Below are 22,024 nucleotides of genomic sequence, written 5' to 3'. Positions count from 1 at the left end.
TTTGTATAGTGCTGTAAAGTAAATGTGAAGTTAAACAAAGCAGAGGATTTTGGTTAATTTCCATTTTTTTTCCAAGATGGCAGCCCTCTTAACACACAGTAACGTGCAATGCTAATTAGCTGATTCGCCTTTATTTTTTGCCTTAGTCCACATAGATCCTGGAGCTATTGTTTTGACACTCTCTTTCTTTCTCTCTCTTCATCTTTCAACTCAGATCCAGAAAGCTTTTGGCATTGGCATAAACTGCCATAAATGTTGGCATAAATGTAGGAGGTGCATTATTGCCAAAGCTACACTGTAGAATAAAATCTTCCTAGAATGAAAATAATGGTGGACCCATATAAATAGATTGTCATTTTCTCTCTCTCTCTCTCTCTCTCTCTCTCTCTCTGCAGGCCACCACAGATCTGTATGGAAACTGTACGTTGCGTCATTCAGGCACATCAGCTGCTGCTCCCGAGGCTGCTGGTGTGTTTGCCTTGGCATTAGAAGCCAAGTACGTACACTTCTGCTTCTTAGCACATGTTACAGCTACACAGCCTGATTAAAGATTTATGAAACCTGCAGCAGAGCTTGTAGCAGAGAGTGTACTGCACTCTTGGTTGTAGATTACCGTCAGTGAATATTTTGCTCTGCCTAGCAGTCTTACCATGATAGTTTTTTAAGCCTCTACTGTTTGTATATCTGATTCCATCCACTTCATGTTTGTGCTTGAAGCCAACACCGAGCAAATCGCTGTATGAATGCCAGCGACCAAAAAAAAAAAAAACCATTGGCCATCATCTGGTCCTTAAAGCTAATTAAATGGGCGTGGAGCTCACACTTTGCATCACTGCATTGGCTCAAAGCGCTCCATAATTTGCTTAATAGAAAGCAAGAGACCTTTAGAGGGACAGGTGCTCAAAATTTTTAAAGGGGACATGGATCAATTTTTAAACTACTAAATACAGCATATCCTGCTGAAACACAGTAACCATTACTCAGGCAGAATTTTAGCATTAATTACAGTCTTCATTGTATTCAGGAAAATTCACGTTTTGCAGAAATTGTAAATGGCAGTGTGAATTATCCAACATAGCCTTGTCAAAATGCCCGGCTTATGCAATACATGCATAGTGTCATATTTTGTTAGAGGTAGAGACCTCCAGCAAACAGTGACCATGAGAATCAGGACAGTAAACATGCTGGATGCTTTCTGATTTCCCTAGAAAGAAAAGCACTGTAAATATATTGTGGCAACATATAAACATTGTTTTAAACACAGTATACATACCAGCGCCACATTTGCTACCTGGATGAATAGCTCTTTGAGTTCAAATTCATCATCACCAATGGTAGTCAGCATTTTACTTGTATTTAAATTATTGTTGATTAAAACTCCTCTTCTTGTTTCTATGCAAATAATTTGAGCACATAGAAAAAAAAGCTAGAAAAGCTAAAACTATTATAGCACCAATTTAAAATACTGTAAGCTTGGCACTAAGTGAAGCCATAATAACACCTCTAAAAAGTGGTGTAAGGTCATAAAGGTCATAAATTAGCCAAGGTAAAATCCTTTATCCACTCAGGAATACAATTTGCTTTAGTATCATTATTGACCTGATCTATATCTGACTGTCTGTTGCGAATTTCACCGTTCGTTCAAGGCCACTTGCCTTGATTCTCTGTAATGGAAAATTGTGATTATTACAAGCACACACAGTGACAATAAATCTGATTTCCATCTTGCAGTTCAGGTGACTGTGCTTGAGGAAACACTCACACATGGGAAAAATTGTTTGATATCACACACACTAAGTGCGAATAGTTCACAAATTGCATAATTGACTTTGTGAAAACCAATTTCCCAAGAGAAACCAAGAGATGTGTACACACACAAATACTATTTTATACATATAGTATTCCTGGCACGTTGGACAATATTGTACCTTACAGCCCTGAAAAAAAGCCTTTTAAACAAACAGTATCGTGAGCATCAAGAGGCAAAGGAGGAAAAGAGCAAAATGCCTCAGGCCACTGTTAAATCTTCTTACTGCATCGTATCAAAGACAATACTGCTATGCAGAATATCAAAGAATTGTTCATTTAATTCCCACAGTCAAAAGAACTACAAGCTGTATTATTAATTTAGCCCTCTTTGTGGTGGAACTGACTTCAGCATGTCATTTTCACTTCACTTGTGCTGCTTGACACAGTCTTTGCTGTGACTGGTGTTGACTGGTGTTAATGAATGTTGACATGACCTTGCTCTGCAAAGCCTCACTGTTTGCTCAGCATTGAATAATGTTGTAGCTGATGGTGGTGCAGGTCACTCGCTCCAGCCAACGGTAAATACTGATTGCAGGCGGCAAGTGCATGTGTGTTTTGTCAGTTGCCCAAACATACTTACAGCACTGTAGTGATACCTGCAACATGCTGAGGAGCAGAGAAGAGACTAGAATGTTTTGAAAGATGAATCACACATTGAATAGTCTAAATTTGGACCAGAGTTCTAAGGAAAAAAATTGTATTTCATCTTTACAAAAATGTTTTTTTAGAGAATGTTGCCATTGCTCATGTTTTTTTGTAATCAGAAAAAACAAGATGGTTCCAGTTTCGGTGAGCCTGTGCCCAGTGTAGCCTTAAATTCCTGTTCTTGGCTGTTCAGGAGTGGAACCCGATGTGGTCTTCGGCTGTTGTAGCTCAACTGGCTCAAGGTTCATTATATTCTGAGATGCTTTTTTCCTCACCATGGTTGTAAAGAGTGGTTATGTAAGATACTGTAGCCTTCCTGAGAGCTTAAACCACTCTGGCCATTCTGCTCTGACCTCTCACATCAACAAGGTATTTGGGCCCACAGACCTTCTGCGCACTGGATGTTTTTTGACTTTCACACCATTTTGTGTAAACTGTTGTGCTTGAAAAATCACAGGAGATCAGTCTCTAAAATACTCAAACCAACCCATCTGGCACCAGCAACCATGCCATAGTCAGAGGGATTGGGATTGCATTTTTTCCCATTCAGGAGCTCTTGACCTATATCTCCATGATTGTATGCATTGTGCTTCCATATGTTTAGCTGATTGGATAATTGCAGGTATACAGGTGTTTTGCTATTAAAGTGGCTGGCGAGTGTATGTTATAGAATTTTCAAATAAGTGTAAGTTACCATAAGACAAAAGTATAACAATAGTTCTTAAGAGGTTACTTCAATGAAAAATGGTATTTAAAAAAAAAAAAAAAAAAAAAAAAACTTGGGTACTTTAGGACCTATATAATGGTTCTACATCAGAACATCAGGACAGCTGTTTGTGACTTAAAACTCAAGAGGCTGAATTAAGCAATATGACAGAAAAATCAGGAGTTATTCGTCAATAGAGCAGTCCCTGACCTTGAATTGATGTTGTGCAGGTAAGCGATTTCATAAAGAGAAATATCATTCTGCAGAGGAAAGGGCCAAAACACATTAATTATTCAGAATGAATTATTTAATTATTAACTATTCAGCAAAGATCCAGATATCCTTCGGCCATATTTCTGAATGTGTTGACCATTACAAAAGTGTTATAGCTATTTTTAATTAATCCAGCCATTTTGCCTTAAGCTTGTTTTCCTTGTGTGTGTATGCATGCAGTCCAAACCTGACCTGGAGGGACATGCAGCACCTCACAGTACTCACTTCAAAACGGAATAAACTCCATGATGAGGTACACCAGTGGAGGAGAAATGGTGTGGGCTTGGAGTTCAACCATCTGTTTGGCTACGGCGTGCTGGATGCCGGTGCCATGGTCAGTCTGGCGCGTGACTGGAAGACTGTGCCTGAGCGTTTTCACTGTGTGGCCGGATCAGTGCAGGAGACACAGTAAGTGCTGCCTGCAGGCTGTATAGTACATATTGTGAACACAAATATTGTGATCCAGTTCAAATATATAATTATAATAACCATAAATGGTTTTATAAAAAAGATTGCATTTCAGTTAATATTTAATTTTCTTTTAAACATATTTGTCCTCCCTATTTGATATTCAGCTGCATGTAAATGTAGTATGGAAGAATGAGTGCAGTGTGACAGCATCCCTGAGCTCCCCATGATAGCATTTTGGATGTGTCAAATCTCCCTCTCTGTTCCCACACAGACACTGGGAGTCCCTCTTCTTTCCCCAAGCACCTGTGCTCCTTATTCTCATGTCTGCTATAATTAGTTCTCTCCTACTCAGTGCTGGCCACAGCATCCTATGGCAACAGCCTCAATTAGACTGGGCTTGAGTGCCAGGGAGAAAGTGTGTGTGCGTGTTCATGCACAAACTGTGTGTGTTTATATTTCTGTGCTTATGTGAGTCCTTGTCAAACCCCCGTAGACAAAAGTGCCAGCTCTCATATCTTACCTAGCAGAGAGATGGCGGGAGTCCTAGCCGAGGCAGTGGGTGAGAATAGCAATTAAAAAAGCAGAAGAGAAAAGAAAGATGCTGCTGAATTCAAATGAGCATGGACATGCAGGGCAGCCGCCATGTGATAAGGCCCCTATCAGCCCTGACTAATGAATGCTGCCAAACCCTCAGACACCGAACCAGCACTGAGCAATTCTGATAAATAAGGCTTTAATTGTTTTAGAAAGACGTTCCCAAAACATGGAAGAAAAAAACTATCAATTCTTGTGGATTAAGTGCAAGTGGAAAAAAATAGGAAACAGAAAGAAAGAGTGTGCGCCTGCAAGAAGAGCAAGAGGATTGTGGGATTCGGTGAAGACCTTGCATTTGTCTGACAGCTGGTGAGAGAGTGTCCACAGAACACTGTATCTGTTAATCAAAAACTCATATATCAAACCCGTATATGAGCTATCTTCTGTTCCTTTTTCCATAGTTCTATACTGCAGTCAAAAGCCATCAGTCAGAGAGGTGTTTCCAGTCTCACAGTACAGCACCTTTTGTTCCAGAGCAGTAATTACAATCAGAACAGCAGCATGACACTCCTCCAGTTGCCGCTCTATTAATAAACCAACTCGGGCTTTAATAATAAACACAACAACACCAAAAGCAACAATAACAAAAAATGCTCGCTCTTCTGTATCACAGTATTTACAGTAGTGAAGATTTGACCTGTTACCAGAGACAGCAACGGCACATCACCTGAGCACTACTCTAGCTGCATCAGTGATTGATAGAGTTGTAACTATCTGTATCTGTTTAGTGCTTCAAATATTCATATGTATATTCAGATTTTAAAAATACAGAGGTAGAAATGCCAGCACTGTCAGCAAGGTGTGTATTTTGGCTCTGACAGTTCCTCAGCTACATCAATCAACTTCATAATTGGTCTCAACCAGTAATATGTGTAGGACTGTTTCTTTAGTCTCACTCACACAGTTATTATTTTTATTTGTGCCTACCCAGAGGGGTGTTCCACAAAGCAAGCTAACTCAATAAGCCAGGTTTTATTTCAGAAAGTCTATATATATATATATATATATATATATGTATATATATATATATATATATATATATGTATATATATATATAGATAGATAAAGGAATAGGAGAATAGGATGATCCTATTTGTATATATTTGTTGTAAACATATTCGTAAATATTTCTATATTTGTGTCTGTTTAGAATGCATATCTTCTGTTCAACCCGAGTAACATGTTCGTATTTGGTTACATTCATAACCAGTGACTTCTTCCCAGATGTGTCTTATAAGTCACATTTTATGTTCCGGTGCAGCTCAAAAAATACACCAATAAGGCAAACATCAGATGATTGCAGATGAAGAGTCAAAGCCAAGAGATATGCTTCCTGTTGTAAATGTTCCTGGCAGTAAAGTGTTAAATGACAATAAATGTGTTTGATTTTCTATTGCTTAGATGAAGCTCTGCAGGTCTGTTTATAGCCACAACATTGCACTTGTTGTTTCACTTATGTTAATCCAATTAGCACATTTGCTCTTAAATGTAGTCAGTAGTGTTGCGTTGCTCTACACTGATTGTCTTCCTGAACATTTCTGTTTTACTGTTGCGTAAATGGTGTATTTATAGAATGTATTTTTAGAAACCCAAGATTTTCATTTCACATGTTGCAAGCTGTGCTTTTAAACAATGCATTTTCATGAGACATTTATTTCCCGAGGTTCCAATTTTCCAAACAACCCACCAACTGGATGCACACTCGACTCTCTTCTTACTTCTATTTTTCTGAATTAGTCTCCCAGGAAACACGCCCCGCTTGCGTACCAGTAGTCTCACGCAGACCCACATACGTAATCTGAGTGCAGTAATGGACCAGGATGGGAGACCTGTCTCTGATAATGCCATTACGTCCACTTTATGGCCGCTCACTCCAACCCTCTGCTGTTATCATCCCGCTGGCACAAAACAGGCTGTCAGCAGCACTGCGCCTTTGTGCGAGTGCAGCAACAAAGCCGTCCTCCTCTTATGGCGTGGACGAGATCCCTTCATCTCGCCAGAACAAATTGTCTAGCACTAGGGTGGTGCATTATTGGAAAAAAGGGGACATAATAGAGTTTCTGTTGTCTGCTCTTTATAGCCTGTTCTTACTGAACTGATATTTCAGGGAAGAAAAAGACTTCAGATCCAACCTTTCCAGATGAGAAATTGATAGTTTAATTTTTCATTTCTTCTACTAGTTATACTATTTGCAAATGTTCGTCCGTGAGTATAGAACACTGCAGTTTAATGTGGTAGAAACTCTAGGGTGACAGAAATACTGATTACACTGTCAGAGTTTATTAAAGCAGTAAGCCACAGGTAAGTGTGTACTTAGACAGAAAGCAAAGCACCTAAAACTCGCTTACTAGTGATAAAATGACTGTAATGCATACCCTCAAGTGGCAATAAATTATTTAATTTATTATTAATGATATTCACAATAAGCAGTTCTTCCACCCCACAATGTAGTGACAGTATGTTAACAGTAAGTCGCTTATGTGTAATGGTTTTATTGGTATAAAACCTGGCACATTAATACAGAAATCAATTTTGATTTGTGCATATATCGATGTATCCATGGCTCAGCTAATCCAATTTTCGAACTGAAAGTGTTCGCTGTATAATTTGCATTAATGACTTAATTTTGATTTAACTAAGACTTAGTCTATGTCACACTGTATTTGTCTTTCTCTCTTTTTCACGCAGCAAGATCCAATCAGGTGCCAAGCTAGCACTCACCATCACTACAGACGCGTGTCAGGGCCGGGAGAACTTCGTGCGCTATCTGGAGCATGTCCAGGCGGTGGTGACCGTGAATGCGAGCCGGCGCGGCGAGCTCACACTCAACCTGACTTCACCCATGGGCACCAAGTCCATTCTGCTGAGCCGGCGGCCGCGTGACTCCGACTCCACTGTGGGGTTCGACAAGTGGCCTTTCATGAGCACGCACACATGGGGCGAGGACCCTCGTGGCACCTGGAAGCTCGAAGTCGGCTTCAGTGGAGAATCTCCACAGAGCGGCCATCTAAATGAGTGGACCCTCATGCTGCATGGCACGCAGAGTGCACCCTACATAGAGCAAGTGGTCAGGGACTACCAGTCCAAATTAGCCATGTCCAAAAAGGAGGAGCTGGAGGAGGAGCTGGATGAAGCTGTAGAACGGAGCCTTGAGAGGATGATGAGCAAAAGCAACTAGCCTCAGCCTGAACTGCATGATGCCTGCCTTCTCTCTCTTTCTCTCCCTTTTTCCATCTCACTTTCCCTCTCAGTGTATCTCTCTCTCTTTCTCTTTCTCTCTTTCTTGCTCCTGTATTTTTTTTCTGTGGTCACAAGTTCCCTGTTGAATGATTGTTTCATGTAGGCCCGCATAAATAAAAAAGTATATTCTCCAAAATGACCTATTCTACAAGATATTACCTCTTGTATTCTCTTCTTTTTTTTTTTTTATAATTTCTAGAAAATGTATATACACTATATATATATAGTCTATTAATTTATTGCTTCTCTTGCTGTCTCCCCACCTCTACAACTATTGTACAGTTTGTGACTGTAAATGATTCTCTGTGTTATTCTACCTAAAGACTAGTACCTTGCTAAAAGAGCAGTGACATTGATTTCTGTTATATTTTTTTGAAAAGACCTATTTATATCTAAACAGGAGACGTAATGTGTGATCACAGCTTGTGGCCAACAACAAAACCTATTTCACAACCTTCGATATATCTAACAATAAATCTGTTCTGCTGTTTGTTAAAGCATTCGAGTGATGCTGAGGATGTTTTACACCATATGGGCTATAGGCTTTTCAGGATTAATCACAGAAAGAGGTTTTCAATAATAAACAGAAACTAATTGCATCCATTAATAGTCTGATTTGCTGCATCTGAACTAAAGAACTAAGGTTATGTTTCTCACATGTACTCTTATCTCAGCATTTTAGTCATTCCTCTCTTTTTAGAATTGCCGTTTCTTTATCCTTATAGACAGATCCATAACAAAATAAAGGAAAAAACACCACGAGCCACCAGAAGAACTGCAGTGCACTTTGGCATGGATTCTACAAGTCTCTGAATCTGTCCTGGAGCGATAAACACCATGCTTTCAAAAGATATTCCTTCAGCTTGTGGTTTGATGATGGAGGTGGAGAGTGCTATCTAATACGTCGCTCCAAAATCTCCCATGTGGTTGAATGGGTTGATATTTGATCAGTGTGAAGGCCTTAGAATATGATGTAAATCATTTTCATCTCTTCAAACTGTTCAGTGAGCCCCCATGCACTGTGAATGGGGGCAGAGTCATCTCTCATCAGGATAGAAATAGAAATGGTTCATCATAGGATAAAGGTGATCAGTCAGAATAACTATATATTGATTTGCAGTGACTCTTCCATCTGAGGAGACAAGTAGACAAAAAAACAGAAAAACAGAAACACTGTTTTTTCATTAATCTGTCCATATATAAAAATGATTTGTCATCTGTCCATATATAAAAATGATTTAGGCTGTAGCCTATTCCCATATAATTAAATGTTGTACAAATTTATTTTATTTTATTATTTTTTAGGGAGATTACAGACAGACCCAAACAGATTCTGGTTATCTCTCGCTCCAGAGAGTAGATTATGCAGAGGTCACATCTGTACTCCACTGGGCCACCTTCATGTAAAATGGATGAGCATCATCTCCAGCTGGCTCACTTAGACAAACACATTCACTTCATAGTGCAGGGTGAGAGAGAGAGAGACTTCACAGAGTGTGAATCCATGCTTCAGTGATAACGCTGTGAAATACTAGCTAATATTATAACTAGAAATAACTAGAATATTACATTTAAATGCTGCTATGGCCATGGCCTGAACTCCATACTTGTATGATACAAACAACACAGAACATTATATTTAAGCATGTTCATCATTTATTCAGAAACTAATACACTGCAAAACAGTGCAAATGGCAATTACTAATTTTTCAAATTAACAAACAGCAGCAACTTTTGAACTCAGGGTTTCTAGGATTTTGGCTGTAGATTAAAAACTATTGGGGCAAAGGACAATAGTGTAAAGCACTGGCTTAAGGATGAAAAGCAGCACCAGAAACCAGAGTCTTCTCATGTAGCCCTGTCCCCATGCTTCTTTTTGGTCATCTTTTCGATCAAGGTCTCCACCACCATGGAAGTTTCCTCATACCCCTTCACTCTGAGGTCAGGTGAAAGCTTCTCCACGGACTCCACCACTTCCACCTTCTCATAGCTCATGGAATCCGGAGCCACGCTGGAGCTTGAGGTCAGGGGTGGAGGTCCTTGTTGCCCACTTTTGTCTTCTTCTTCGCTCTTATCCTTGCCACGCTGTGGAGTCGGGCTAGTTCCTTGGTCATCACCATCTTCCTTCCCACCTGCATCGTCGTCTCCCTTTTCAGTGTGGTTGTCATCTGGGGGACTGGGAGGAATTACTGGAACAATGGTGGCAGCAGGGGAGGGACTAGGTGGAGGAGAAGGAGTTTTACGCTCACAGGGCTCGAATGGGGAGTCACCGTTTTCACAAATGGTGACGAAGATGTGGCCAGCAGAGGGTGTTGTGCTATAGAAGCAGGGGTCCAGGTAGCTGGATTCACCTGTCACCAGGACATAGCGGCCTTTAGTATAGAAATCAGTGATGGGTTCAGGCTGCCTGTACCTTCGCAAGCGGTTGCGCACAATGTTGCAGAGCGTGTCGAAAGCCTTGCTGATCTGGGCACCGTCAGGCACGTCGTTCCGAGCCGCAGGTTTCAACAGAGCAACTTGTTTCACATCCCCTTCAACCTCAACATGGTCAACTGCTTCTTTCTCTTTTTCCTCTTGCACATCCTCTGTCACGTCTTTAGAGGTGAGCTCCTTCTTTTTGATGACCTTCTTGGCCTGGCTCTTCTGACGTGGCTTGGCACTGGCAATGTCCTGGAAGGCTTGAGTGATATCTGAAAATGAGGGTTAATCAGAATCACTGTCACTTATAAGGAATTAGCAGTTGCCAACATTGACACAGACATTGCAAGAAACAAAAATTAAGAAGAGTAGAGTAAGAAAAGTTATATAAATAAACAGTGCAAAGAACTATAACTACAGGAATAACAAAACTAGTTTAGAGATTAACACACTCATAGGCGCAGAGCAAATTATGAGGAAAAGTAGAATTGTAGTTGATTAAATTGTCTGACACTTTGCTTGTGAATATTGTTTATCATTTACAGACTTGCATCTTCTGTGAACCCTTATTACAGAACATCTGGTTGCCATGTGTGACAAATTAAAAAAAAAAAGATCTTTTAGTGATTTGTCAAACCTCTAACAGCACATTATGTCTACCAACATGCTCCCATTTCACTTATCTGCTTTATTACAGAACTCATTTTCTGAACATCAGTGGAGTTTACAAAAAAGGGCTTAATTATTTAATGATAAGCAAGCTAATTGCTAAGGCCAAAATCAAGATAATGATCAGTATGTGATCTCCAGAGCAGCCATACACATGCACAAACAAAGACTAATCACACCTAAAACCTTTTTCTCCACTTAAAACACACAATTGCGTTAAATGAATCACTCGAGTGTTGTTCTGAGCACACAGCAATTAGTCAAACGATTCACACTTGCACAGTGTTGTGCCAGAGGAGTTTGTTGCAAAGGTCAGCATCATGCATCATTGCTAGCAGATGCTGAGCACTGATCCAGCTTCCTCCCAAAGCACCTTAGACAGACAGAAATGGAAAGGAAGAGTGTGGGAATCGACTAATCAGTAGTCTAGGATGTCAGGAAGGGGGAGAGTACTGATAGAAACCAGTGTCCCAATATTTTTTCAGAATAAATAGGTTGAGACTGAAATTTCCATTCGTAAAAATTAAAGGAGGACCTTTGGAGGTTTATCTCCCCTCTTATAGGGTCAGTCTGCCTCTGCACATAGATCCAGTGCAATCAGACCTTTCCCCAAACAGACCAGAAGTAGATAAGTACTTTCCTTCCAACTTCATTTACAGCTTTTTGAAGGGAGTCCTTAATGCAGCTATGTAAGCACCAGAACTTTGTGCAGTGCTGCTATCTTTACACGCATAAATAAAAGATTATATGTGTGTTGCTCTTGTTGTGCAGACACCCAAAATATATTACGTTTCAGTCTAAACTATCATATATCCAAAATACAACCATGAAGCAGACACTATTGTTTATTATATATATATATATATATATATATATATATATATATATATATATATATATATATATATATATATAAAAGCAAAAGCACAACTGAAGATGGATACAACTGAGCAGTTGAAGGGTCTTGCTCTAGACAAGGTATTGTGTTTTGAACTTTCAACCTTCTGAGATATAGAGCAAATCCTTAACCATCATACCACCACATCCCTCAACTAGCTTGCACTAATTCAACCACCTCTACATTTCAAAGACAAATTTCACTGCTTTACCAAATCGAAGGTTTTACTAGCATGCTAGCATTAAAGAGGGTTTGTGTAAAGGGCACAAAAACGATGAATCCCATGATTTGCTGATACAGTGAGAATCTTTACCATTCTCACACCCGCCTAAAACAGTAGATATCCCACAGTGCTTCACATTTTCTGGTATTTTACTGTAAACCAATGCACTGCTCGATTTGTTCATTTCTTTACAGTACAATCCTATAATATTATAAAACATTATTTTGCTGTGAATTACTATAATACTGTAAATTGGCAGAATTGTTTTTTACAGTGTAGAAATACTTTGATTATTCCATCCTATGATCCAATCGTATCTACCAAAACATCCCATAATGCATTTCTGATTGGTTGACTTGACCAATCAGACTGGTCCTAAATCAGCAGCACACTAAATGTACCACTCTCAAATTAAAATATCTTAATTACAGAATTGTCAAAATGTTAAAATGATCATGTATTTTAAATTTAGCTTAGGGACTATTCAATAGTTCAAATGATTGAACGAATAAGATAATTATTATACACATGGCAATTCTAGGCTCATTACAGCCTGCCAAATTGGATAACCCAATATTGGATTAAAATCTGCCCAATTGACTACAAACCAGCCCAATCTGTAACTCTTTGCCAAAAAAAAAAAAGTTAAACCCTATAAATCTACATATACATGAATTTTATATCAATGAGGCCATTTGTTCCAGGCTAATAAGATTAAAAATAGCCCAAATGGACCCGACACACAGGTCTCTGCACCCCTCCCTTCCTCCCTCTGCATCACCCTCCTCCTCCATCACCTTTCCCTCGGCTGGTCATGGCGGGGCTCCGAGTGTGTGATCTGTAACTGGTGGTGAACAGACTAATGGGGCTTCCAATTATAGCTGAATTCAATCTGTGAAATAGAGTGAGACAAGTGTGATCACAACATGGCAGAGCATCAGGCATACCTGTTTCAAAATATGTTTTAGTGTGAAACACAATGCAGTCTTGAATACTGAAAAAACTGTATAATTCACTTTTCATTTCTCAAAACCCTAAAAAAAAGTCTAGTATATGTAGTTTGTACACACCTGAGAATGTTATAGACACATTAGTATAAATACAACATTCATGATCTTATGTTTGAGGCTGATTTTGAGATAGCTTTGACTTCTTAATATTCAAGATTGTCATAGAAACAACAGTGTAGTTGGGTTCTTGAGATTGTACTGCCACCCTGTGGCTACATCTCATAAGAGCTCATGAAGAGACATTCACCAAGCATCCAATAAAGTTTGCTTCCAAGATATCCACAATCATATAACCTGCTGTCTTCATTCTCAATGATCCTCTTGTATCTCTCCAGCTCATTCTCCAGCGAGGTCTGGTACATGGCCAGCTGTCTGCACTCATTGGTGTATTTCTCCAGCAAGCGCTCAGCCTCCTCAATCCCCTTTCTGAGGGTTTCGATTTGCTCATTGTACAGTTGGATCTCTTCATCATAGCTCTCCTGCGTGATCTTGATGGCCTGCTCCAGTGCTGACATCTGGGAGATGGAAAGATGCAGTAGACGTCATGCTGTTACATTTTGTGTGAGAGATTAGTATTTCTTGCAGGACACTGCAAACACACACATTAATTTGATGGATGGTGATTCTGAGCCATGTTTGCAAAAAAAAAAAAAAAAAAAAAAAAAAAAAGTGAGTTTAAAAAGTGAGTTGTTTGGCTTTATTTTGATTTTTATTATTATTATTATTTGAATACAAATAATTGTTGACATTCTACTGCCACCCTGTGGTTATGTATATGGATTTTATTGCTAATTTTTTTGCCTAGTTCACCTTCAATCCTTGAGTAATTAAGAGGCATTAGGCATTAGGCATTGCAATTAATGCCATTTTATAAAATATAGAATAATTGATCATAGAAAAATGACAGTAGTTTCCACTTCAAGCAAGTTATTTTTTTCTACACATGTAGATAATTTTGAAATATTTAATGTCCAATATATATATATTTAATATTCCCAAAATTCATTTTTATGCTCTATTGAGGACTAAATTTTTTGTCACTGAAAAAAAAAAGAATTGTTATAATTGTGCTGGGAATGCTTTTACTGAATGAATAGCTGTGAATAATAAATGCAATTGTATATTGCTTCTATATATAATCATACGTAAGATATAGATGCCAAGTAACTGGCCACTGGTTTGTCTCAATTATTTTGAGTAACCTCATTATCCTAGTCGAGATCACAGTGGATCCTGTACCTATCCCAGGAACACTGGGCCTAAGCTGGGAATACACCCTGGATAGGATGCCAGTCCGTTACAAAGCACTATGCACACACGTTCACATCTCGGGCAATTTATCTTAGCTAATACACCTACTGGCATGTTTTGGGGAGTTGGGAGGAAACTGAAGAAGCAGGAGGAAACCCACATGGGCATGGCGGAGAACACAGAAACTCCACCCAGACAGTAACAAGAGCTCAGGCTCAAACTGGGGACCCTGGAGCTGTGAGGCAGTAATGACACCCTCTACACCACCTCACCACCCATCAATCTGTCATCATAATTTATTATTATTATTTTTTTTAATGGAAGTGACATCTTAACTCCCACGACTGGTTGACATGTCTACCATTTGATTTCTCACTCTTGCATTTACATACTCAAATTTAGTTTCACTAATTTATAGTAGTTAAAGGATAATATGCTTTAAGATAAATAATAAGCTGAGACATTTAATTGGACTTATGTGCAACATTTGGAGAGCAACATGACCAAATGTCACCCCGCTTCACCGTCTCTATGGTGACCTACCTCAGTTTGCAGCTTGTGCTTTTGCGCTTGCAGCTGACAGAGAGAACTCTTATACTCCTCTAACTGAGTGCTCAAAGCAGGAACTCTCCTCTGACTTATCAGCTTCTCCTGCTCCTGCGAGAGAGACACAGAGTGAGAGAAGAGAAAGAGACAAAATGGAAAAGTGAAAAAAAAAAACATGAAGAGAAAGAGAAACACTTTATTAAGAACACTTGTATGCCTGCACACTCGTGTAATCATGTCAACAATATGCCAATTATGTGGCAACCAGTCTGATTTGAGCTGACAGGAAAGCTACAGTAACTGAAATAAGCACTCTTTACAACTGTGGTGAGCAGAAAAGCATCTCAGAATGCATAAAAAATTTAAATTGAATTGAAGCGGATAAGCTACTAAAGCAGAAGACCACATCGGGTTCCACTCCTGTTAACCAAGAGCAAGAATCTGATGCTACAGTGGGCACGAGTTCACTGAAAGTTGAAGATTTTCCAATTTTCTAGCATATACCAGGAACACTGGGAAACTGGAGAACCGGGAACCCTGGAGCTGTGAGGCGGCAATGCTATGTGCTTTGTCACCATGCTGCCCCTATTATATATCTCTTTAAAATATAGCACAGTAATACAGCACATAGTAACTAATTAACAACTTCATAATTTCATCTAATAACTATCATCATTATGGACTAGGTGTGACATAAAAGTCTGCCTCAAATTTAAATTACTGAGTCTTTCTGTGATAATATGCATCTCTCTCTGTCTCTCTGTCTCTGTCTCTCTCTCTCCAGTCATCTCCTCCTTACCTCTGAGATCCCCACTGACACACTGGGCATTAAAACAACAGTCTGGTTGATCTGGTGGAGGATGTTCAAGTAAGTCTGTATCTCAGCAAGATTCTGTGGAGGACAAAAGATGGGGAGAATATGGTTTTAAAAGGATAGCGAGAAGTCGATGTCACTGGCAATTGGGATGATTTACAGACGGTGTGTGTGTGTGTGTGTGTGTGTGTGTGTGTGTGTGTGTGTGTGCGTGCTAAACTGTAGTGTGGAGTCAATAAAACAGCCCAGGTCAAATGAAATGAGTCATCACCGTGTCAGTATGCTAACCATGGTCTACTTCCAAACGCTTTAGTTATTACATTTTCACTGATTTTTAGTTTCATTTCACATAATGTTTACAAATTGAGGTACCGTTATTAATCTAAATAGGTAGATTTGGAAGCTTTATTAGAATTTTAAAATCCATTTCTGTGTTTAATGCCAGGCCAAGCAATTCAGGTCAGTTTAAAGGTGTAATTTAGTGCTTGGTTTGGAGAGAATTCAGATTGTTTATTCACACCAAATCTCTCATTTGCAGTTGTGTTAATTATACATAATTACACTTTCACATAATATGCCGCAATGAATCTAGTTGGATGGTTGTGCTATTATTAATTTTATTCATTTTTTTTATTCTTGGAGGAAACAAGGCATTTTATCATTTGCCCCACAGACAGACCGGCTCAGCACACCTCTCAGTGACCTTCCTCACCTCTGCAGAAACAATGCAGCTATTATAAGCGTCACTTCACCTGACACTCTTAACAATAAGACATGATTAGAAAATAAATGCGTTGTTAACATGGAAGAATTCATTTCCGCTGTGCGACGGTGAGGGTTTAATTATAAGACATTTCAGAGTTTGTTATATGTAGCATGGGCTCATATTTTTATACGGATCATTTAGTACAGCAGAAAGTTGGCTAAGCTTGAGTGGCGTTTCAGTTTCCCATTTATTCTCACTAAATTATTAGTTGTCTCGTAGTATGAAGTCAAAACAACAATGTTAATAAAAGATTTTAGGCAGTGTCAGGTTTCCCGTAATTCACTAGTGATGTAGTGCATTGGACTAGTATAGAAGTAATAGAATCAGAATCAGCAGTAGACTAAAAACACTAAGCTGTTTTTTGCATAGTAAAACTGTGAAATTTTACATATTTAGAATTACCCATTGTAGTTAAAATAATTCAGGCCTTACATGAATCCATTCACTGTGTGTTGAAATACTGAAGACATTTCTCCTTCAGCAGTTGATGACTGACTTCACCAGTCTTTCTGCTGCTAGAGATCTAACTAAAAAACTTCATAGACGAAGTTGGCAAGCTGGGTATACACCCTCATTACCTTTTTATGTCTCTCCTTTGTGGCATTTATGTCATCCTGTAGGAACTGAGACTCAATCTGATACTCCAGGTTTCTCAGAAGTGCAGCGTCTGCCTCCTATAGATTTGATAAAAGACTCGATGAGAAATCAGACATCCTCCTTGAAACCACAATTTCTCTGGAAGAAAAACCGTTCATCTAAGATTGGAGAGGGGTGTGTGTGTGTGAGACTGGGACACCTTCGATCTGTCTGGGTGAATAAATCATGTAACTTCTCATTATTTCCAGTTACGCTTGACATTTGGCTTTTAGAAGATGGGAAAATTAAGCAGATTTCTATTATCAGCAAAACATTGTGAGGGTTCTGGCTAATCCTGATTCCTGTTAGCCATGCCTTCTTTTATTTCATGGTTAAATGTATTGTAGATAAGCACAAATTTCCGTAGGAATGATCCATAATTGGGAAGGGTTATGTGGAACATCAAATAAAATTATTATGATATTCTTGTACCTTATTGAGCTGCTCCAGAGTCCCTCGTAGTTGGTCTTGATATTCACACTCGCTTCTGTATCTGTGGGCAAGCCAAGTTGTTTAAAACCCTGCTTTCAGCCTACCTCGTCAATTTCTATATGTAGAAAGATATGTATATTGGTGTTAGATAGCGTTAGATAGTAGTTCTTATCAAACCTAACACACTTGAACATACAGATGTTCATATTTTTATGTCACACAATCACAGATGTCCAGATAAAATAAATAGAATAAAAGACAAATATTCCCAACCTCAATCTTGTGTCTTCAGACTGAAGTGAATTAATAATTTTCCTGGATATATCTATCTAACCAGAGCATACTACAAGTGTCATAAAGTATATTTTTTTCTGATATGAAGTTTTAGATGCTTTGCTCAATTTCTCTAATGAACATGCAACACGAGGTTTATGTTACACAGATTGTTCTGTTTTGTGTGTGTGTGTGTGTGTGTGTGTGTGTGAATGGAAATAAAAGGTCTTTTTCATGAATATGAATTAAAGAGGTGATGTTAATTTTAGACGCTGTCATATCTCCTATATTTGTATTTACCCACACACACCTGTCATTAGAAGGCATTATATTATATATATATATATATATATATATATATATATATATATATATATATATATATATATATATATTCATTTACAGAGAGATCTGATAACAGTTGGAAAGATACCATAATGCTCATTTAAATCTAATAAAATCAAAGGAGATGAGTTTGTGTCATCTATTGCTTTGTGTTGGAAATGTTGGAGCTAACCTGACACTAAATTCTTCCAGCATGCGCTCGGCATCCTTGAGTTCTCTCTCCAGCTTGGCACGCTCAGCCTGAAGTTCACGGATACGCTCTTGGTTAGTGCTGATCTGCTCACTGAAGACCTCCTCGAGCCCAGCCGCCTCTTCCATGTGCTGCAGCGTCTCCAGCTGCTTGCGGAAAACAGCATTGCGCTGCTCCAGCACACGGGCCCTGTTGATGTAGCGGGCAAAGCGATTGTTCAGCTCCTGCAGGCTCTCCAAGCCAGGTACCATGCTGGAACTGCACAAAGAGGCTTCGGATCCCGCTTCGCCTTGATCCTCAAATACATCAGAGTGTTCATATTTTTCCTTGCGCACTTCGCGCTTGTAGCTGGTCTTGAACATGCTTGCTGGTCTCCTCCTGCCAGTGTCCCAGTGATAGCGTTTTAGTTAGTGAAAACTGGGCTGCTCACCTTCTGATGGCTCATACCATACTGGCCATGCTGTGAAATAGCAACAAAAAATGTTTTCAAGCCCTTGTTGTCACACCATGTAATGTTTAGATGCTTCCAGTTGGATCCTGGTGCCACTGTAGCAGTAAGCAAAAGCGACAGGAATGCGAGGACAGACTTTGCTGTGTCATGCAAACCATTGTGAATCTGCCTTGTTTGCCGCTCAGCTCTATGCTTCAATTCCACACTTTCATAGTGCTAAGCTTAACAGTGTAAACAGAAAAGCCCAGAATGATCTAGCAAAATCTCCAGGTGGCACCTGATGCTTGTGTGATGCACAGAAAGCTTGTGTGCTCATACTAAAAGACTTTCTCTCTATGTGTTAATGTGTATGATGGAGCTAGACAGCGAATGTCAGCATCAACAGTTTTACAAAAGTCTCACTGCTTGCAGTCTTGGATTGTGATGCAAGTACAAAAATAGCTCGTTAGGTACATGAAGGAATTAGATAAAATAGCATGTATGTTTACACAGATATTTAATGATGATTAAATGATGATTTAATGCCAGCTGCACCAAAACCTTCAGACAAGCCCCATAATGCAGTGATCTCTCCGTCTATGCTAGTCCATTGCTGTCTTCATACATCGACTAATAAAATGATTCCCCATACAGGGAGAGATCCCTGTACTATCATATATCTATCACACACATAAAAAAATCACTTTGTTACCTCTGCAACACACTGCACACTCACTAAAGGTCATCCAGTCTAAGTATATCAAAAATGAGTGTGAGCTTGTGAAATGATTGTAATACACTCCTGCTCTTGCCCTTGTAAGTGTCGGCCTTATTTACCCAGATGGATCTGAAGCCGCTGGCTGTGCTCAGGTGAGAGCTAGTGCATGAGTGAGTAATCACAAGCAAGGCTTTGAGGCTGCCCAGAGCAGAGAGCGTGCGGCTACTCTCTGTCATCACGTATCACCATCAGACCACAGCATACCTCGAATGCCTCGTTTAACACCTGCAGCGGATGTACTTGTCCTTTGCTGTGCTCTTTGTGCTCTTTCAGACTGATCACAATTAACACTGACCATAGGGGAACAAGGCAAGGATGTAGGAAATGTGTGCATTCTATGGTTCATAGAGATGGAAGGACTTTTTGCATGACAGTTGCTTTTTTTTTTTTAAGTGCAACAATGGTCCGAGTATGTTTTGTCAGTGGTTGAATAATGAACATGCGAGTTTGCTGGAGGTCAGTAGTTTCAGACATAGAAAAGCCCAGCATAGTCATGAGTTCACTATCAACCTGTATTCTGCATGCACAGCTATTTCCACTTGGTAATAGTTCAGGAGTGTCTAATTCTGCATTTCATCCCATTCGCTCTTCCACCCATAAAACCAGCTTACATATTGACCTATAAAAGAAAATTGTAACCTAAATAGCCTCTGCTTATTTTACTTGCATATTCTCTCTCTCTCTCTCTCTGTATGTGCCTAAAGAAGAACCACTTGCCCCCCTTGCCATTATTTTACCTTCATTGTAATTCATGAAGCTGCAGATAATTTTTTTTTTGCCATTTAGACCCTGAATTAATGCAGCAGAATGTAATGTCGTGAAAATAAGCTTATGCTTTTTTGCAAAAAGGCAGGATATAATATCCTTTTACATTACCACATTACAGCCCCTGTTATTGAGTGTGCTAAGTAGCACTCCAACTAGTGCCACCCGTGACTAGCGTTACAACAACATGAAACTAATACACACTGGGTTTTTTTCCCTGGAGTTTATCTCCATTAAACCAGTTCAAGGAGAATGTCCGTCATCCATTTGGTGCTTCAAGCATGTAACAATTTAACCGTCAAAGATGTTCAGCTCCCAAATGTAAAACATGACCGTTTGCTCACCATTTTCCCTGAAAGTTTTATTTTTGTTTTTATTTATTTATTTATTTTTTACAGACATTTCCATTTGAAGATATGGTACTTAAATATGTCTGAACCATGTGGACATGAAATGATGACATTACACTTACTGTCCACTTTATTAGGAACACCTGTATGTCTGCACATCAATGCAATTATCAAGATCCACTCCTATCAGCCAAAACCAGGAATCTGACTAACAGGAAACCACTTGAGTATTTCCCATGTATTTTATACATTTTGTAAAGCTCTATCAGTGATAATTATTGAGCTCACATTAATAAACATTACATTAGAATACTCAGCATGCATTAGGCAAAAACAAAACAAAACAAAACATACAATCACGTCCAACCAATAATTAATGGCAAAGTGCTTGTGGGTAAATCAAAGTGCAGTGGACAGGATTTAGAAAATATAGATGGGAAAAACTAATGCACTGCTCAACAAAATAACATCTTGCCTCTATCAAACATAATGATTCAGCTGAAGGTTATAGAATGTATGAAAGCTAAATGTGTTGTTTTCCACTGTTTCCCAAAAAAGATTTACAAGCTTACAGGAGAGGCTTCCTGCCACTACCGTAGATTGGTCCAGTGCCACCAACCCCACACTCTGGCTGAAGCCATCCAGAAGGACCGCATGTCCATGTTCCCAGACCATAGAATACTGTGCACCATTTTACCCACCCCTAGAAGTCCACCTACCCCAGCACAGCATCAAAAGGAGCTTTTGCAGTCAAGTCTGATTGCCCTCATGTACAGTGACCTAAAACTTCATCCATTTGTACACAGTCTGTCTGAATATGGATTGGTGAAGTTTTAGAGACTCTTTAGAGACCTTTTCCTGACTGATGAGCATCAACAACTCTTTTTCTGAGGTCCTCATGTTTGTGCCATGATACACTTCCACACACATGTGTTGTAAAGATTGGACTTTGATAGATCCCTGTTCTTTAAATTAAACCGGGCGCTCACTCACACCTGATTGTCAGCCCATTGATTGAAAACATCTGACTCTAATTTCACCTTCAAATTAACTGCTAATCCTAGAGGTTCACATACTTTTGCCACTCACAGCTACATAATACTGGATCATTTCCCTCAGTAAATAAATGATCAAGTATAATATTTTTGTCTCATTTGTTTAATTGGATTCTCTTTGTCTACTTTTAGAACTGATGATGTTTTTGGTAATATTTATGTAGATATGTAAAAAATTCTAAAGGGTTCACAAACTTTCAAGCACCACTGTAGGAGATGAGGTAGGTGCCCCAGGTTTCTGTGCTCCCACGGCTATATCACAGTCCCTGATCATTGCAGGCAAACAGCCAAAGCAAGGATAGAAAGTATAAGGTCATTTCCATGTCACTTGGTAAAATATATTTATGTCTTCTTAAAGCAGAAATTTCAAAGTACATTACTGGTAGAAAAACTCAATTTTAAACTGTTTTCCAGAAGTCAGCTGGAGCAACATCTGACTGCTTTTCACTCTGATTCACTCTGATTGCCAGATATATTGTACATCTCAACACATACAG

At 39.2% G+C, this 22,024-nt stretch overlaps 2 protein-coding genes across 2 annotated transcripts in view; one reads left to right on the top strand and one right to left on the bottom strand.

The window, feature by feature from the left end:
• Positions 1-8,175, top strand: part of pcsk2 (proprotein convertase subtilisin/kexin type 2) — a 36,524-nt gene extending 28,349 nt beyond the window's left edge. Inside the window, exons 10-12 of the mRNA XM_026939479.3 lie at positions 396-496; positions 3,614-3,841; positions 7,127-8,175. Coding sequence (XP_026795280.1) covers positions 396-496; positions 3,614-3,841; positions 7,127-7,616 — 819 coding nt within the window. The 3' untranslated portion in view covers positions 7,617-8,175. The remainder of the gene's footprint in view (positions 1-395; positions 497-3,613; positions 3,842-7,126) is intronic.
• Positions 8,176-9,425: 1,250 nt separating this feature from the next.
• LOC113542114 (filensin) lies at positions 9,426-18,693 on the bottom strand. The gene is made up of 8 exons (XM_026939450.3): positions 18,132-18,693; positions 17,342-17,402; positions 16,852-16,947; positions 15,493-15,585; positions 14,691-14,804; positions 13,191-13,411; positions 12,684-12,778; positions 9,426-10,368 (listed from the first exon to the last, which is right to left on the bottom strand). Exons 1-8 carry the CDS (start codon positions 18,509-18,511, stop codon positions 9,527-9,529), a joined length of 1,902 nt encoding a protein of 633 aa, XP_026795251.3. The 5' UTR covers positions 18,512-18,693; the 3' UTR covers positions 9,426-9,526.
• Between the last annotated feature and the right edge of the window lie 3,331 nt (positions 18,694-22,024).

This window comes from Pangasianodon hypophthalmus, chromosome 3 (assembly GCF_027358585.1).
Source record: "Pangasianodon hypophthalmus isolate fPanHyp1 chromosome 3, fPanHyp1.pri, whole genome shotgun sequence".
Lineage (NCBI taxonomy): Eukaryota > Metazoa > Chordata > Actinopteri > Siluriformes > Pangasiidae > Pangasianodon > Pangasianodon hypophthalmus.
The sequence above is the reverse complement of the archived record's forward strand: the minus strand, read 5'-3'. Positions and strand labels throughout refer to the sequence as shown.

What these genes read in the sequence shown, in the direction of transcription:
- LOC113542114 (XM_026939450.3), bottom strand. Translation starts at nt 18,511, where the DNA reads ATGTTCAAGACCAGCTACAAGCGCGAAGTGCGCAAGGAAAAATATGAA. An exon ending in CAAAGGAGAGACATAAAAAG is followed by an intron (nt 15,586 to 16,851) that starts GTAATGAGGGTG and finishes TGTCCTCCACAG; the next exon opens with AATCTTGCTGAGATACAGAC. An exon ending in TGTCAGTGGGGATCTCAGAG is followed by an intron (nt 14,805 to 15,492) that starts GTAAGGAGGAGA and finishes TCTCTCTCGCAG; the next exon opens with GAGCAGGAGAAGCTGATAAG.